General features: G+C 53.1%; 9 protein-coding genes across 9 annotated transcripts; 4 read left to right on the forward strand and 5 right to left on the reverse strand.

The window, feature by feature from the left end:
* Positions 1-155: 155 nt before the first annotated feature.
* RHO25_001390 (uncharacterized protein) lies at positions 156-1,079 on the reverse strand (the record flags this gene model as incomplete). Its single annotated transcript, XM_023594000.1, has 2 exons — positions 156-908; positions 963-1,079. The coding sequence occupies 2 exons, from the start codon at positions 1,077-1,079 to the stop codon at positions 156-158; spliced, it is 870 nt and encodes a 289-aa protein (XP_023459229.1).
* Positions 1,080-2,719: 1,640 nt separating this feature from the next.
* On the forward strand, positions 2,720-3,429 carry RHO25_001391 (uncharacterized protein; the record flags this gene model as incomplete). The annotated part of the gene is made up of 2 exons (XM_023594001.2): positions 2,720-3,190; positions 3,241-3,429. The coding sequence occupies 2 exons, from the start codon at positions 2,720-2,722 to the stop codon at positions 3,427-3,429; spliced, it is 660 nt and encodes a 219-aa protein (XP_023459228.1).
* A 434-nt stretch (positions 3,430-3,863) lies between these two features.
* Positions 3,864-4,934, forward strand: RHO25_001392 (uncharacterized protein; the record flags this gene model as incomplete). Its single annotated transcript, XM_023594002.2, has 2 exons — positions 3,864-3,960; positions 4,024-4,934. The coding sequence occupies 2 exons, from the start codon at positions 3,864-3,866 to the stop codon at positions 4,932-4,934; spliced, it is 1,008 nt and encodes a 335-aa protein (XP_023459231.1).
* Positions 4,935-5,283: 349 nt separating this feature from the next.
* RHO25_001393 (uncharacterized protein) lies at positions 5,284-6,422 on the reverse strand (the record flags this gene model as incomplete). The annotated part of the gene is made up of 4 exons (XM_023594003.2): positions 5,284-5,367; positions 5,467-5,805; positions 6,013-6,104; positions 6,167-6,422. 4 exons carry the CDS (start codon positions 6,420-6,422, stop codon positions 5,284-5,286), a joined length of 771 nt encoding a protein of 256 aa, XP_023459230.2.
* A 662-nt stretch (positions 6,423-7,084) lies between these two features.
* Positions 7,085-8,580, reverse strand: RHO25_001394 (uncharacterized protein; the record flags this gene model as incomplete). Its single annotated transcript, XM_023594004.1, has 3 exons — positions 7,085-7,167; positions 7,217-7,298; positions 7,363-8,580. The coding sequence occupies 3 exons, from the start codon at positions 8,578-8,580 to the stop codon at positions 7,085-7,087; spliced, it is 1,383 nt and encodes a 460-aa protein (XP_023458149.1).
* Positions 8,581-9,355: 775 nt separating this feature from the next.
* RHO25_001395 (uncharacterized protein) lies at positions 9,356-10,043 on the reverse strand (the record flags this gene model as incomplete). Its single annotated transcript, XM_023594005.2, has 3 exons — positions 9,356-9,835; positions 9,893-9,950; positions 10,003-10,043. The coding sequence occupies 3 exons, from the start codon at positions 10,041-10,043 to the stop codon at positions 9,356-9,358; spliced, it is 579 nt and encodes a 192-aa protein (XP_023458150.1).
* A 195-nt stretch (positions 10,044-10,238) lies between these two features.
* RHO25_001396 (uncharacterized protein) lies at positions 10,239-11,000 on the forward strand (the record flags this gene model as incomplete). Its single annotated transcript, XM_023594006.2, has 1 exon — positions 10,239-11,000. The coding sequence occupies one exon, from the start codon at positions 10,239-10,241 to the stop codon at positions 10,998-11,000; it is 762 nt and encodes a 253-aa protein (XP_023458147.1).
* A 1,531-nt stretch (positions 11,001-12,531) lies between these two features.
* RHO25_001397 (uncharacterized protein) lies at positions 12,532-13,735 on the forward strand (the record flags this gene model as incomplete). The annotated part of the gene is made up of 2 exons (XM_023594007.2): positions 12,532-12,735; positions 12,788-13,735. 2 exons carry the CDS (start codon positions 12,532-12,534, stop codon positions 13,733-13,735), a joined length of 1,152 nt encoding a protein of 383 aa, XP_023458148.1.
* A 225-nt stretch (positions 13,736-13,960) lies between these two features.
* On the reverse strand, positions 13,961-15,238 carry RHO25_001398 (uncharacterized protein; the record flags this gene model as incomplete). Its single annotated transcript, XM_023594008.2, has 2 exons — positions 13,961-14,765; positions 14,826-15,238. 2 exons carry the CDS (start codon positions 15,236-15,238, stop codon positions 13,961-13,963), a joined length of 1,218 nt encoding a protein of 405 aa, XP_023458145.1.
* Between the last annotated feature and the right edge of the window lie 390 nt (positions 15,239-15,628).

Raw genomic sequence — 15,628 nt, forward strand, 5'->3', positions numbered from 1 at the left:
TCAACTGAAAGTAGTCAACTGAGATGTAGCCAACTGAGTTGTATTCAACTGATAAACAGTCCTCATGAGCATCCTATTTAGAGAGATGTGTACTTTATCTTGCTATTTGCACTTTTTGATGCTTCCTGTATAATATTCTCTAGCCCCTAGATGTTCTACACCGCCATCCCAACACTCTGATTCTGCATCGCAGCATTCAAATTCTCCATCCTCTGCTGCATCAATGCTTCCTCCATCTGCGTACCCAAACTGACATGAGATCCACGTGCTCCAGGACTGTAAAGTGGGCTATGGGTACCGGAGTGACTAATCGATCGATCATAGGTAGGGCGGCTCGTAGGTGGAGTGCCAGTCGAGAGCGTCGAAATTCCGCTGGTTCCAGACCAAGCACGTTGGAGCTTTGGTCTTGCCCACTCGGACCAAGACTTCTTGTTCACTTCGACAGCCCCTTCGATGGTAGTTTCGGCTTTATAGTCGAGACCTTTATCACCTTTCTTCCAGTCGACTGGGCAGCCCTCGCCGAATTCGTCTTTGAAGACTAAAGCATCGAGTATACGTTGGGCTTCATCTACACTTCTGCCGACATCGGTGTCGTTGATTGTGATGTTGCGAATGCGGCCTTTGGGGTCGATGATGAACAAGGCTCGCTGGGCGATGCCTTCTTCTTCGATGAGGACTTGATAGTCTCTGCTTAGTTTGTGATTGCAGTCGGAGATGAGTGGAACGTGGACACCTCCGAGTCCGCCTTCCATTTCGGAAGTAGAGTTCCATGCTTTGAGGCAGTGCTCGTTGTCGGTGCTAGCAAAGATGACGGCACAGGAACGAGCATAGAGGAATTCTTCAAGGCGTGAGCTGAAGGCTCGGATTTCTGTCGGGCATATGAATGACCAGGCTTTTGGGAAGAAGACCTAGCGAATATATATGAGTACTCGGCAAAAGGAGAGAGTCGTTTCAAATCGTACCAGAATGACCCAGTGGTTTGCCGCGGTGTAGCCTTCCAAGGAGACATTCTTCAATTTGCCGTCGACGACAGCTGTGCAGTTGAATGCAGGCGCGGGCTTTCCAACTTGGACGGCCATAATTGTGAGCGACCAAATGAGAGATGTATGAAAGATCGTACTCGAAGTCCCGTGTCTGCGATACCTGCGATTGTGAACAGGGTCAAAACATCAGACTCCTACTTGTACCTACCTGGACCAAAAGTCTGGCCATAGGTGTGTGAATCGCCACTACATGTTGTTTTCCGCAAGCGTCAAGACGCACGTGGAGAGCTCTCGATTCGTTTTTGTGAATGCGATCATGACGGATTGGGTGAGAATGGATCGGCGGCAGATGGACAATGCTGTCTTTGTTCCAGGCGGTACAAGTGTGTGGGGAATGCTCCGAGAACAAAGAAATTCAAGCGCACTTCGAAGCGCAGAGGCAACCACACATAGCGGGATATCCCTGGGCGACCGGAAAAGCGTAGAAGTTGCGGTTATGTGGTCATTTGAAGCGATTGGGTGAGGTTGGAGGTTCTGAGAGATGGCCAGCTTGCAGTCCATAGACCCAGGCCGGCAGTGGTGAAGCAGCTATGTCTCTTTCACTGAAGGATGGCCTTACGTTGCGCGGCCCTGCATCTTGCCAAAGTACGCGCCGAGAACAGTTGTGACCACCCTACTGCCGAAAGCGAAACAGCAGCTAGGACTTCGTATTTACACCCTCAAGACCACGTGCTGCTGAAAAAGTCGGCTATTCCAGTGCTCCTCATATCCCTGCTTGGAGCAGCATTTCTAGGTCGCTCTGTCTGTTGAAGGAAGGTAGTCGGAAATTCGAACCTGCCACGAGATGCGAGTCTGCTGCGTCTTGTCGTCTCATACCGGGTCGCGAGACGGAAGGCCGGGAACACCCTCACTTGCTTCTCATCGCGAGTTTCACCTCTGTCCAGCTCCTTCTATACAAGCAGAACGACTTGGAGATGTTAAAAAAAAAAGGAACCAGAGAAACAAGGAGTGCATAGGTACTGGAGTGTCTCGGGCAGCACGCTCAAGAGGTTCCTAGTGGTAACAAGGGTATGCGTTGGTCGCTTCCAAAGGCTCGCCTACAGGTGTGAGCTGCCTCGCTCACTTGAAGGAGCGCATCTTGTTCTTTCGCCTGGCATTGTTATCGATGGCGCCGTATGCGTGATGAGACTGAATCGCCGTTGATTGGAAGGAGAAGTGACGACGAGCGTTGCCGACGAACAGCAAAGCAAAACACGCGCGCCAAGCTCCAGCCACCTCGTGGCTAAATCGACCCCCAGCCACCAGGTCCTAAGCGACACTGGCGATGATGATGGTAGTTATAATCTAAACATCTGCAGCATCTGATCATTCACGTTTCTTGGTTCCGGTCTCGAACAATTCACCGGCCGCCTCGAAGCTGCTCGACATTTATTTCTGGCGCAACGCTCGCGACCGTTGCGAGACTCGACTCCCAGCCCTCTCGGATCGACGAATACTTTAATGTGAGGCTGTGAGCTGTCATCTGCCAACAAATCGATCTCGTCGCAACCTCGTCGCCAGCTTGCCACCACCTTTGACGCAATCCGAACAGCTTCGCGCCGCACTCTGCCTCTTCGTTACAACGTTGCGCAACTCGACCAGACTGGGTTGACTAGCGGCTCCAGCTCTGAGCCTTCAACGACGATCGTTTTGGACAAGAACGAAAGCTCCCACAACAAGACGGTGCCGCCGAAAAGATGGCCATCTCCGGCTTTCTGTTCCTTTCATGGCGCATCTTCGAAATCATCACTCTCGTCCCCATTGTGGGCATGCTAGGCTGGTTCGTACACGGCTTCGTCGACAACAACCAGCTCACGCCGAACTTCATCCTGGTGCTGTTCATAGTATCGGTACTGGCACTGGCGTGGGCCTTCTTCACTCTGATCAGCTACTTGCGCGCCAGACACGACGCGTTCTTCGTGGCGCTCGTTGATCTTGCATTTGTGGGCGCTCTGATCGCTGGTGTGGTGGAGCTTCGAGGCATTCGCAACGCAGACTGTGCCAACTTCACCACCGGAAACCTCTACGTCGACTTGGGTCCATTTGGATACTATGGCCGAGACGGAAGCGGTAATGATTTCGGATTCAACGTCAACAAGACATGCGCCATGTTGAAGGCGAGTTGGGCATTGGCCATTATCAACATTATCGCGTTCTTCGTCACATTCGTAAGTTGACATCTGATACTCCTTATGGAACTTGACTAATGAATACACAGCTTTTGGCTCTACTGGTACATCACCACCACAAGGACGACGATCGAGTCGTGGTGAAGCGCACAACAACACATCACTCTCGTCACGGCCACCGCAGGTCAGGAAGCCGATCTCGCAGCCGGGGAGGATATGTGGATGGCAGCCGGCGCAGCACCCATCGTTCATCGAGCCGCCGGCAGTACTATGTTTGATTACGGCAACAGGTTTTACAGTAAGACGATTCACGAAAGAATGATATCCCCAGTCAGCATTGAAGCATGGCGTTTAAGTACAGAAGTGGCTCGAGTGGGTAATCCCATGATATAACGAAGCAATTGACCGCAAACCAGACAAGAGAACTCGACATGTGTCTTTCAATGCTAAAGTCATCCTCTCTTGCCTTTGTACCTCTCCTCGTACCTCCGCTCTGTCTCGACTGACGAGTCAGCTACGGGACCCAGTTCGCGAGAGAGATCGCGAAGTGAGCGTATTTCCCATTTTCTATTTTACTGCCCACAAACAAACTGGGCTTCCTGGTATCAGCCCTGGCTAGCACGTGGGTTCGTCGCTGACGTATGAACAGGGGTTTGGCGGGGTTCAAGCTCGAGTCTGTATTCTAGTCCGAACAAAAAGTTGCTGTGTTCGAATGCGCGGTGCACAGTCCTTCATCAGACCCCTCCAGTCACTTCGTCGCGTGCATATCGGCTTCCGCAAGATGACAAACGTCGCGGATCACTACGATGGTAGGCGCAAACGGCGAGCTGGCTGTGCAGAACATTGGCAGCGGGCGGGCTGACCATCTCCAGATCCCATCTCCATTGGAGTCATTGGAGGCACCGGCCTGCAGTCGCTCTCCGGCTTCACTCATGTCGCTTCTTTGAAGGTCGACACGCCCTGGGGCTCTCCCTCATCGCCCGTCTCCGTTCTCCACCACCCTTCGCCGTCGACCGGCAAGCCGATCCCCGTCGCCTTCATCTCCCGCCATGGCCTGCACCACGAGTTCGCGCCTCACGAGGTCCCCGCCCGCACCAACATCGCCGCCTTGCGCAAACTAGGCGTCCGCACCGTCATCGCCTTCTCCGCTGTCGGCAGTCTGCAAGAGGCCATCAAGCCCCGCGACTTTGTCGTTCCCGACCAAATCATCGACCGCACCAAGGGCATCCGGCCCTTCACCTTCTTCGAGGGCGGCATGGTCGGACATGTAGGCTTTGCCGATCCTTTCGACGGCAAGATCGCCGACATTGTGCGTCGTTGCGGACACAGCTTGGAAGGCGATGGCGTGATACTGCACGACCGGGGCACGCTCATCTGCATGGAAGGACCGCAGTTCTCCACGCGTGCTGAGAGCAACATGTATCGTAGCTTTGGCGGCTCCGTCATCAACATGTCTGCCCTTCCTGAGGCGAAGCTGGCGAAAGAGGCAGAGATTGCATACGCCATGATCTGCATGTCCACCGACTACGACTGCTGGCACGAGTCTGCTGGCGATGTCACAGTGGAAATGGTCATGGGCAACATGAAGGCCAATTCGGAGAATGCCTACCGCTTCGTGGGCGCCGTGCTGAACGAGCTGAGCAAAGAGGAGCACGCTGATGTCGTGTCGGCCACACACCTGGCTGGTCAGAGCAAATTCGCAGGCAGTATGACCGCTCCTGCGGGTCGCTCAGCAAAGGCCAAGGAGAACCTCAAATGGCTGTTCCCGAATTATTTTGACTGAGCGTTCTCCCTCAGGAGTTCAAAAGTCAGGTTCCACGTCTCTTCAACGAGCGTAGAGATATAGATAGAGTTCTGATACCCTTTAGCATGGCCCAGAAATCGCCAGCACGCACACTTTTCTCCGATGAGAATGAAGCTTGTCAGCTCACGAGGTTGACCACCGCCAAAGTCTGCGCCTTCGATGTCGCCGTGAGATATGCCCGGAGGCACCGCTTTCTCTAAACCAGGCGAAAGGTCTCTGCTGCTTTATGTAGCCCTGCAGCGAAAGTGTCTTGCAGTGTTTCGGAGGAGCGATTGTAAACCTCAGCTAACAGCGCTCTTCTATTCGCTGACATTCGAGTGATCGATTCTCACAAGGATTCTCGTCGGTGATGATGACCAACTGCGTGCTTCTCCACGAAGTCTGACATGGCGTCCCAGCTTTTACAATTATCCTAGAAACGACAGATCTCAGGTAAGCATTGGTATCAAACGAATGCCTGCAACGTCGCTGACGACCACAGCACAGCCCATCAATGCGGAGCGATACTCACATGCTTCACGTCCCAACCATCCACAGCGAACCTTCTCCCATCACTTTCTGTCCTCGGCCATTCCAGTGTCATATCGCCCGCGCACATGACCGCTTGCCGAAGATAATCGAAGCAGTGCAGTATATGATCGACTTGCGGTGCCAGCACCACATCATACATCTGCTGCAGATTCGTCTGATTCAGAAACGAATGCATTGTCGACATATACGTCCGCATATGCAGAAGGCAATGCAGTTGATGCCACATGCTGATATCGTAGACCTCGCCATAGCGACTACTTTTGCCAGGCGGCAAGTCATAGTCGCGCGGATTATCGATGACTACGAAGCCGTCACCGGGCTGTCAAATGTCAGATTCGTCTTTTCTTCAATACTAGTACTAACCGTGGAAACCTCTGAATGCAACTACCTCTGAGTGCAACCGCAGGTCGCTAAGCCAATCAGCAAAGCTTTCCATGGATTGAGAGAGCCAATCTAGTTAGGCGCTTGCACTCAGAGGTCGTTGCATTACGAGGTAGCCACGGTTAGTGTTTTTCTCTCCACTTACGGGCATCATCTCAACCCAAGCATCATCAGACTGTGGGGACCAAGTGCCAGAGAACTTCTCATTCTGACGGAACGTCACGCTCGAGAAAGGTACTTGCAATCTTGTCAACAACTTGTCCTTGTTCTGTACGCACGCCTTTGAAGCCCACACTTACTCTCTGGAACCGGACCTTTTGATCGCGATGCATGAAGATCATTGGTGTGCCATGGTAATGCCACGGCCACTATGATGCAGCCTAACAGTAGAACAACAATGATAAAGGCCCGCCTTAGTGATTGATATTTCGCTTCAAGTTCTCGGATAAGTTTATTATCATTCTTGTCTTCTGCTTCTTCAACCAGCAGATCTTCTCGTTCCATCGATCGATCAGTCCATGTCATTGAGGATCGCAGTCTTTTCAAATAGTCCATGTTGCCAGTAAAGCGAAATGGAATTGTCAAAACCTCAAAATCGAAGAGACTATCACAAAGAAAGGTGTTAAAAAGAAGAAAATGGTAGTAACAAAAAAAGCCACAGCCGACGCTGTGTCAACCAAGCCGCAGCGCCGAACGACGGGGCAAGCTACAGAGACAAAGCGTGATAGATGTGAGAACGAATGAGAAAACGCAAGGCGGAGCAAGTCGTGCTACCAATGCTATATATTCCGCATCGATTTGGAACAAGGGAAATTCGGGACATCCCAATCCGTCAACGAGTACATGAAGTCCTTGTAGCTTCTTCGAACTCCTAAGATGAAGCATACGATAGATCTGAAACGAACAAGAAGACGAATGAAAACTCGGTTCACGATCATCATTATGATTGATTGAATCTGATTGATCAACTAATATGCAACAGGTACAGCACAGCTTATGTGCATAGATAGGTAAGTCTCCACAAAATCTCGAACTTCGCTTGCACGGCTTTGCGACGAGTTCTCCGACCCAAAGAAAGTGCGGATTGCGTGAGCGCCAATCAATTGCAGATTCAAACATATCACAAATCCCAAGCTGTCGGTACCTGGGGACGTGACATCTTACAGATCTGGCAACGCGACCGGCCTTGATCGCAGCTGACTGCGTCCAAGCCTGCATCAGGCGTGCGCATTGTTGCCTCCAGCTGTAACGATGAGTCTAGATGGAGAGAAGCTGAAGATGGCGCCTTCTTGGGGTTTTCCTGTTGGAAAGTTAGTGTTTGGTTATGCCTGGAATCGTTCTGTACACACCTCCGTCTGGAGTCACATCATCGTATGGAAAAGCGTAACCAATGCCATCGACATTTGCAGCATGAACGAGGCGAGCGTAGTGCTAAGATCTTATGTCAGCCAGCCATGTCTAAGATGATCGATCGGGTTGGGAATCATTGTCTTACATTCGTGGGTGAGTTCTGGTAGTACTGGGAAGGATTTGTACCATTCGGGGTCTGATTGCTGAGCAGCAAGGTGCTTCGATTGAAGGCTGCAGCGAGACGAGGTATGATCGCATTCGTCTTTGCGTTGCCGCCGGTCGCAAAAGGTCCTGTACTGTTCCCGAAAATGTCTTTTGCATTGGGTCTGGGAAATCTGCTGCCGTCACCACAGTCTAGGACGCCGTCATTTCCGACCCGCCCGCGGACTTCACCCCATTGAGCCTGAGTGTCTATGATGAGGTCCTCGTTTCTGTATTTGGAGTATACCTGGTTGACATAGTCTGTCCAATATGTCGCGAACCAGTCTGGGTTATTCGTGATGCCTGAATTGGGGCTGAGGGCACGCAGATCTCGGCCGTTACTTTGCACGATCAATGAACTCCAGCGGCGGCCATCCCTCGCTGTCTGGTCACGCAGACCTTGGGACACGGTGGCAAGGCCATTAGCCCTCATTCCGCTGACATGCTGAGTACCTCCAGAGGTGTCCTGCAGGGTGAGTGCAATGGGGATGTTGCTGACAAAGTCAACATAAGAAATGTTGACAAAGACCTGCGCCGAGTTGAATGTGAACTCGCAGAAGCCAAAGTTTTTGCTGTAGTTGGGATCAGATGGGTTGAAGACTGAAGGCTCAACGAGGCCGGGGCCAGGATTGAGCAAAAATGTCAACTGCGAGCCTTGCGAGAACCAGATTCGTCCACCAGCGATGCGAGGAATGGTCGCATTCACTCTGTTGCCTGGAGCTCCGAGGGGTATGGAGATGTTGACTGGTATCGGCTGTCCTGTAGAAGATGGACTGGAAGGATAGTAAGGTGTCCTGGCGTCCGACTGAAGCAAAAACAAGGCCCCATTGTTGTCGATAGCTTGACCCGTGATATACGCGTACATATCAGCATTGTTGGACTGGTTCTCAAGGACGATCTGCAGGGTCCCGCTGGTGGTCGCAGCCTGCACATTTTGCACAGCACGATTCTGCGTCTTGAGCGGCGCTTGGTCTCGGTTCACAATGTCTTTCTGCTGGGCTTGACTAGGTCGCCACAGTGAGACCAATTGTTCCGGTTCCTTTATGATTGTTGAAGGGGCGGGATCGCCGGCTGGTCGACTAGAATCATCCTCTGGCTTCTTGCGATGTGCTCTATGGACCAAGCTCTTGATCCTATCTTTGAATGACCCGAGGAGACCCATGCTTGGAAGAATAGGTGCGATGGATTAGAAATGTGCTTAGCAGGGCGGCGATGGCGAAATATGGGATGGCACGGCTCGCTGCATAGAAGCGGAAGTGGTGCCTTTAACTTCGACGTACTTGCCGTAGCGTCGTCGAAGACACCTGCTCCGATTCTCCTCCACCGAGCTTCCGACACAAGAGATCATTCTGCGTGCTCGTCCGTGACGGCCAGACGTGCCAGCGCGCGTCGATACACTGGGTCGATGTGGGAGCGTGCGCATAGCTGAATCCTTCCTGTTTGGCGATGTGGCGGACTGCTGCACCCGTTAGCAAATCTTGCCCGACACCCATACCGCCTAGGACGGGCTTTGGCTGAGGAAAAGAGAAGGAGGAGCTGGCAATGCACGTCACCTGCAACGCGCAGCTGGTCTGAAGCTCAGCAAGTAGCTCGAACTTAAGCATACCAGTGGAGTGGAGGCGCGCCGCTCAAAGTTCCAGAAACAGAGAACGATCCGTAGCTGAGCGGTGATTGGCAAGAGCATAGTAATGGTAATAGCAATGGACAAAGTCTTTGTACTGGCACGAGGCTGCTGTCAGCTCTCGCTTGAGCATAGATGATCGGCTGACAACCACGAGCTCGAGTTTTGTCGATCCTTCGAGATGGCCGGCGTTGCTGGACGGTCGACCTTCGCGTGCCATGATGGCTGGGATAGGGAATAGGTGCGCTGCGTCTCAGCGCATCTAACCACTTCGCGTGCTCTACATCCGCAAACTGTACAGTGGAGTGAAACCGTCTCATCTTCCAGCCTTGTGAATGAAGGCCTGTTCCAGCTTCCCAACCTCACGTCTGAAGGCCTCCACTTCTTGCCAGCAGTCCAGCGGCCTGCGATCGTTGTGCCGCAGACATTGTACCAAGCCCTCCTTTGCCTTCTCTACCTCTGCCGGCACCTTCTCCACCTTCTTGCGCTGCTCGAGTTTCTGGCGCAGATCCATGATTTCCTTGCTGACACTGTCGTGCGAGCGGTTCGAGGGCTCCGAGGCGGGCTGAGCGTCTTTGGGCGTCCAGTCGTGGTAGAACGGGGAGCTGAGGTGTGCGAATAGGCCGCTTGGTTTGCTGGACGAGTCTTCGGTAGAGTCTTGTGCGGGCTGTTCGGTGGTGATTGAAGTTGCGAGCTCGTCGAGTTTCTGAGCCTGCGAATCGCGGATTTTCTGGAGATCTGCGTTGACGCGCGACTGAGCGACCAGTTCACGCTGCTGCGCACGGGTTGAGTCGGACTGGGTTGACAGAGATGGTTAGAAGAATGGTAGCAATGGTATAGGTTCACGGCATACCTCCGGGCTGTCCTGCAGAGCGTTAATCACGGACTGGCTGAGCCTCACGGGCGCGTCGCTGCAGGCCAATTAGCGTCTGCATGCTCGCAGATTCCAGGAATGACACATACGCATTGAACGTGGGCGCGGAAGATGAGCCAGCGTTTCCCATCGTGTTGCTGCGACAGCGAGTATCACGTCTGTCTGCGGCCGCTGTAGGCTTTTGCGCCTCAAGCCAGACTTTGATTGCGATTTGACCGGGGTCCGTCAAATTCCACCAATTCCGCGCCAGCCAATTCCCACTCTGCTACTCCGACATGTCCGACTTTCCTCACGACATGTACATTCGCCGCAGCGAGCATGTCCCATGTCGCAGTCGTCACTGCTCGCCTGGCTGAACAAGCCAGCCATTGTCCGGAGCGCACCGTCGCTTGAGCAATCACAGACACCCGACACTGGCAAGCTACCAGTGCAGATCACAACACCAGCAGCGGACGTAGAAGCATCCCAACCTCAATCCGACCACAGCCCGACCAACGAGCTGACAGCACACCTTTCGGAAAGACGCCCATTGCCCCAAAATGTCGAGCTGAGGTCATGCACTCAAGCCGATATCCCACACCTCAAGCGACTAACGAGTCTTTTACTCCCCATCCCGTACCCGGACAAGTTCTACAAGGACATTGTGAATGACCCAGTCACAAACAGCATCACTCTGCTTGCAGTTTGGCACGATGATTCGACATCTCAGTCGAAGGGAAAGGGACGTCTGATCGGTGCCATTCGCTGTAGGTTACTGGAACCATCCACCGCGAGTACGGAATTTCCATCCCGCGAAGCCACGGCGCCTGTATTGTACCTGAGCACTCTAGTGCTTTTGTCGCCCTATCGACATCACGGAATTGCTACTCACTTGCTTCGCACAGTCGTGCAGAAGGCAGCAGAAGACTACGGCGTTACACGTGTCGGCGCACACGTGTGGGAAGCCAACGCCGATGGCCTGGCGTGGTACCGCAAACGCGAATTTCGAGAGACGCGTCGCGAGCCTGGCTATTACCGTCGTCTCGATCCTTCAGCAGCGGTAGTGGTCGAGCGGGATGTCAGGGTCGCAGACTTCCTGAGCACCTAGCGACGACTTGTTAGGCAGGGGTGAATCGATTTAGCGTTTGTCCAGGGAAGATGATCCGCGATACTGTATGTAGAGGGCTGGACGATCAACATTCATCCTCAAATTCTGCGTGGGAGCAGATGACTCGCCGCCTTTCACGGCTGAGGAGTGGAGCTTGTCACGGAGGGCAAGTGCCTCTCGCAGTCAACATCGTCGCGTCCTCGCCTCCACGCTTCGTACCACTCTCGAAGACGATTCCGACCAAAGCATTTGCAAGTGCCTGCCAGACGGTGTGCGCTCCTCGTTGGTCAAAAACGGCCGAGACGAATAGGTGCTGCTACGGACGCGGAACATCCGTGGTATTACATAGCCCGACAAGGCAAGTCTGCTGCAAGTACGATGTCTTGTAGTCGGACTCGCCGTATGGGGCGTTTTGTGGCGGAAATTGGCAGATATGTGGCGGAGGCAGCGAATGTGAGCAGCACGGGTGCCGCATGACTTGTTGGCACATCAGGCCATCAATTGATCGCACAGCTCGCATGTATTCGTGGCCGAGAACGCTCTTGCCACGTTCGATGCATCACATCACTCGTCAACTGCCTGGAACCGAAAATGCGGTCGACCACGTGTGGTCGGTGCACTAGCATCTAGACTTGAATAAACTTTCGCAAGCGCATCCTCAACACCGCCTCTCGACCATTATGCTTTGCTGGCTGGAGCAGCCCGACCTCTCGTAGTCCACCCAGCGCCATGCCGCTAGTCTGGAAAAGGGCAAAGGACAACACACGGGAGAACATGCAGAGAAAGTTCGGGAGCGAGACGCGCATCTCTGGACCTGCAAGCTGCTGCTTGCGCTGGGCGAAAATTGGGCTCGATGTCCGCGAGTAAGCTCTTCACAGGCGAGACATGCTGTGTTTCCGCACTCGTGCTGTGCCAAAGGGCACACTGGTGGAATGTTCACTCGCCACTCAGGTCTCGACGGAGAATTTCCTGCCCAGCCGCGAACCACCAGACGGGAGCTGAAGATTTCGCAGACTAGACGCGCCGGCGAGGACGATATTTCTTGCAGCCAAGCGGAAGGCTTGCATGCCGAGTCGACTACCACGCCGTACAATGTCCCCTTTCGTGCGCCATGTCAGCCACGAAACCCTTTTCTAGTCGAGAACCGCACATGGCACGCAAGCTGCCTCGTGGCATGGCTTGCGGAGTGCCCATCTGTAACTCACGCATGCACCCTCCGGCGGGTTCTGGCTCAGCCTCCACTGCACATTTACCTTTCACAGCCAGCCTTATGGGTCTCATATCGGCAGCAGTGCTTGATCATTGGTCGCCGTTGAGCCCCAAGATCTGAGCCTGTCTTAGCAGGACCAGAGGCATGCCGTCTTCTGCTGGTGTATATCACTGCTCAGCCCGCCGCCATGTCGATGCTTGCGATTGTCAACACCACTGTGCCCCAGCCTACTTGAAGTCTCTCGTTTGCGTCTGACCACTGGCATACCTGCTATCACGGCACTTGGCTACATCGACTGCAATACCGTGATCTCACTTCGGCATGCTCGACATGCTCCTTCTCCCTCTGCTGGCGGCTTCCGCGCTAGCAGCTCCACAGCAGACAACGCCAACAGGAGTGCGACCCCAATTCAAATCTGCAAAATATGTCGGCAACGTCACCGATCCTAGTCTGGACAGAGACTCTTGCGGCTCCACACGCATCGGCAGCCGAGCCTTCTGGACATGCAGAGACACTATGGCATTTGTACGGATCATCAAAGCAATGCAGACGCTCCTTTTCTGACAATCAATTGCAGATCAATGGCGAATCAAAATTTCCCATCTACATGAATACCGCAGCTTGGTCCCCTTTGGGTGCAGGCGTGGTAAGCAGTGGTCCTGTTGGAGCTGGATCGACAGGAAAGAATGCTATTCTGCAAATGTACGGCGAGCACATCGAGTACTTCCCAGCCCAAGCCGATAACTGCCCTGTGGGTCATGGACAATGCTCCGACGACTCCGGACGTTGGGTCTACTGGCCAAACAGCCAGCCGATCGTCACGCAAGTGAGCTCGACACGGTTCACTGCCTACCAGTTCATTGCGAAGTCGAAGATCAAGGGTTTCATGCCTGTCGGCGGCCCGCCAGCATACATGCTTTGGAAGCAAGTCTACACTGGCACATCGGATAAGAACAAAGTGCCCGCGGCAACAGTCGTGGCGCAAGCGTTTTGGAAGGCTGGCGAAATCGGATATGGCGACTACGGCAATGTTATCCGCAATGGCTACGCGTACTTGTACGGCAAGGTCAACGATCCTGATCCACCAGCTCTCGCACGAGTCAAGCTTGGCTACATGGAGAACAAGAGCGCCTACGAATACTACGTGTCGGGCAAATGGGTGAAGACGATGCCGAAGATCACGGATAGCGGCATCATCATCCCAAACTGCGGAGCTGGCTGGCAAGGAACTTATTACTACTCTGCGTTCTACAAGTCCTTCATCTGGATCGGCCAGAAATACGGACAGCCTGTGGCCTGGTTCTACATCTCGACCGCTCCAGCACCTGAAGGTCCTTGGGTTGAGCCATACATTCTGTGGAAGGGTCAAGATGGTACTGGATTTGTCGGAGCTTACACTTTGCAGGCAAACCCAGCATTGCTCCCTTCTTCGGATGCTTCCGAGAACGCCATCTATCTGACTTGGACCCAGCCTTACAATAGTGGGCCATACATCACGCCCTTGGCGTACATTGAGTTCCAATAGAGATCGGTGGGATGGCATGGCGTTGGTCGGACCCTCTTATTATGAGCGCGATACCCAGAGATACCCTCAGCGATAGATAGAGTATGCATTGTAGCATTTAATGGCATTTTCGAACTTCACATCTTCGTTCTGAGTCGCTTTTCCCGCTTCTTTCCTTGACTTCCCACTTCCAGCTCTGTGGAACTCGAAGGCCTGCCAGCTTGTTGCATGGGAGAACAATCGACCTCATCCTAAGTCCTGGATGGTGAAATCATCACCGAAATTCTGCTTCCAACCTTGCAACCCTGTACTCCGCACATCTCGTTTGACCAGCTCTCTGCCTTCCAGAAGTGGATGCTGCTTCAGCTCGGTGTAGTTCTGTACGCTCAATACCTCAGCTGCTGCCGATGTTCCCGTAGACCTGATAATGTCATTCACACTTTCCCACATTCGTCTTCGACTCACGCAACTGGCTCCTCTAGGATCTGTTTGCTTTCGTCCCTGCAGCACGCCGTTGATCAAGATTTCCTGACATTGCGGCGTGTACATTACTGACAGATTGCTAGGAACTGATTGACAGTCCTTAGCAGGCTTACAGAAGTCGAAAGTCTTTGTGGTCGTTTGTATCTCAAACGGCTGGAATCGATAGCCATACTGATTACAGGCCTTCTTGTAGCGCTCTTCTTCTAGTGGTGCCATTCTTCCACTCGCACTGAAAGATCTTTGGACCGCACTGCTGACGACTTGGTCCTCAGGCAGGATAAGACTTGCGATAAAGGTGTTTCCAGGATGTAGAAGTATTGTCGCTAACCCCGATAGTACTCCCGTGCATTGCTTCAGTGCCAGCTTGTCTGAGCAACTTTTGCTCAGAGACTGCGGAGCATCTGGCCTTGATGGCTTTCTTCGGACGATACCAAGCTGGTCAAAATTGCCGCGACCAAGCAGTCCGTCTTCTCCAACGTACTGCTGTCTTTCCCAAGGTGTTGCGTCAGTCTGTTCTGCCATTGTGAGCTCCATCGACGCGTCACCACAAGGCGCCTCTGAGCAATACCTATAAAATCGAGAGAAGTCAGCGTGACACAGACTCGTAGCTCTCGTCCAGAAAACCTACATATGTATCTCAACGCCATCCTGGAGCTGAAAAAGTTGGCCTTGTTCATCGGACGAGCCTTCCGGCCTCCAGCTGACCCATCTCCCATCCTCATCACGCCCTTTACTTACCAGATGAGCACAGTCATCTATCAGAAATCGATTGAAAGATCGCAAGGCCAGTATCTCGGCATGCCAGTCATGTAAGATGTTGCCGTTGGCTATGCCAAGTTTCGACTGAGGAAGGCACTTCATTCCGGTCGCCAACGCAGCACATTCCACTGTCGCGGACGTGGCTGGCCCTTTGCTGAGCACAATGCCGGCCAGAGGTACCCATTCCCTACGGCCATTGGGAAGGGTGCGAGGTTTGCATTTGGCGGGCAGTGCTTCAAATGTTCGGAGGACGCAATCCGCAATAAGGTCGGCCTTGGTCATTATCTTCGCAAGTCATCTGGAAAAAGGCTCAGACTTGAATGGCAGATAGCGACAGCCTCGCAAAGGCCCAGCGCTGATGTGGCGTACTCGAGAGCGCCGCTTCGACAGAATCGTGGCGTCTGGCGTGTTCGCAGATTTCGGCACGAACTTTGCTCCACGTCACAGCACTGGGCGCATGGGACAACATTTTAGCGTATACATGTAGCATGGAACACAGCAGTATACAATGAGACGGGTGGCACTGAAGGTACTCTCCAAACTGCTTTTGTTCATGGGCCTGTTTGAAGCCGTGAAAATCTAAAGCTACAGGCAAGCCCAGTTGCATAAGACTGGTTATCCGCCGCAGAACCGTAGCCATCATCATCGCTCATGATTTCATAACAAAGGAAA

Source organism: Cercospora beticola, chromosome 1 (assembly GCF_033473495.1).
Source record: "Cercospora beticola chromosome 1, complete sequence".
Taxonomy (NCBI): Eukaryota; Fungi; Ascomycota; class Dothideomycetes; order Mycosphaerellales; family Mycosphaerellaceae; genus Cercospora; species Cercospora beticola.